General features: G+C 24.5%; 1 protein-coding gene across 1 annotated transcript; it reads left to right on the forward strand.

The window, feature by feature from the left end:
* Positions 1–291: 291 nt before the first annotated feature.
* On the forward strand, positions 292–1,027 carry TRIADDRAFT_63045 (uncharacterized protein; the record flags this gene model as incomplete). Its single annotated transcript, XM_002119043.1, has 1 exon — positions 292–1,027. A coding segment is annotated over one exon (736 nt), but the record flags the coding sequence as incomplete, so codon positions are not given.
* Between the last annotated feature and the right edge of the window lie 45 nt (positions 1,028–1,072).

Here is a 1,072-nt window from a genome sequence, read left to right on the forward strand (position 1 = left end):
ACTCACTTTTTGATTATATTTTATTGCATATTTTTTGCTTTTTTACTTTTTCTTATATTGATATTAAATTGCTGAATTAAGCTGTTAATTTTTGTCATTTATAAACTAATTTTTAAATATAGCTAATCCCTTGTGTTTTGCTTACTTTTAATATGAATTTACCACATTTTGCTTCTCTTTTAACTCACTTAAATTAAAATTATTTAGCTGTAATGATTTTAACATACTTCCTGGGTAATTAAAATCTCATTAACTTTAATATAATTTATACATTACATAGAATTGAATAATATGTCTTTTAACATTTTTGATAACTCAACAAGTTTTAAAATTGGTAAATTACTAGATAAAATTTTAAACAAAAAAATATTTAAAAATGAAATATTAATTAATACGGAAGGTAAAAGACTAGAAGAAATCAACGTTCAAACGGTCAAATATGGTAAAGAAATACCTATTGTATATGGTAGAGTTAAATTGGCTGGAAATATTATATGGGATTCAGGTTTAAAGGAATTAAAAAAAATAATAACTAAAAGCAGTAATAATTCTAATCAAGAAATTGAATATAATTATACTAAATATGAATATAAAATTTCGCTTGCCATAGCATTATGTGAGGGTGAGATAGATTATGTATCAAGGATTTGGATAAATGATATTATTATAGATAAGTCGTTGTATAATATTAGGGTTTACAGAGGCTCAGAAAATCAAATGCCTGATTCTTTAATTGAAAAAGTTGAGGGTAAGGGTTGTACAACTGCATTTAGGGGGATTGCATATATTGTGTTTGAGGATTTCCCAATATCAAAATTTAAAAATAAAATACCTAAATTTCATTTTGAAGTTATTAAGAATGATAATTCAAAAAATACTGATAGCTTGCAAAATTTAATCAGTTCAGTTGTTATTATACCAGGTAGTGGTGAATATGTTTATGATACCACAGTTCAGACTAAATCTTATTATAAAAATGAACCTTATGAATATGAAGAAGTTAAAATTAATTGTAACACAGAACATGGTAAAGCTGACTCCTTGGTTTCTCTTGATCAGTTAAAAGATACTT

Source organism: Trichoplax adhaerens, genomic scaffold (genome assembly GCF_000150275.1).
Source record: "Trichoplax adhaerens TRIADscaffold_4347 genomic scaffold, whole genome shotgun sequence".
Taxonomy (NCBI): Eukaryota; Metazoa; Placozoa; class Uniplacotomia; order Trichoplacea; family Trichoplacidae; genus Trichoplax; species Trichoplax adhaerens.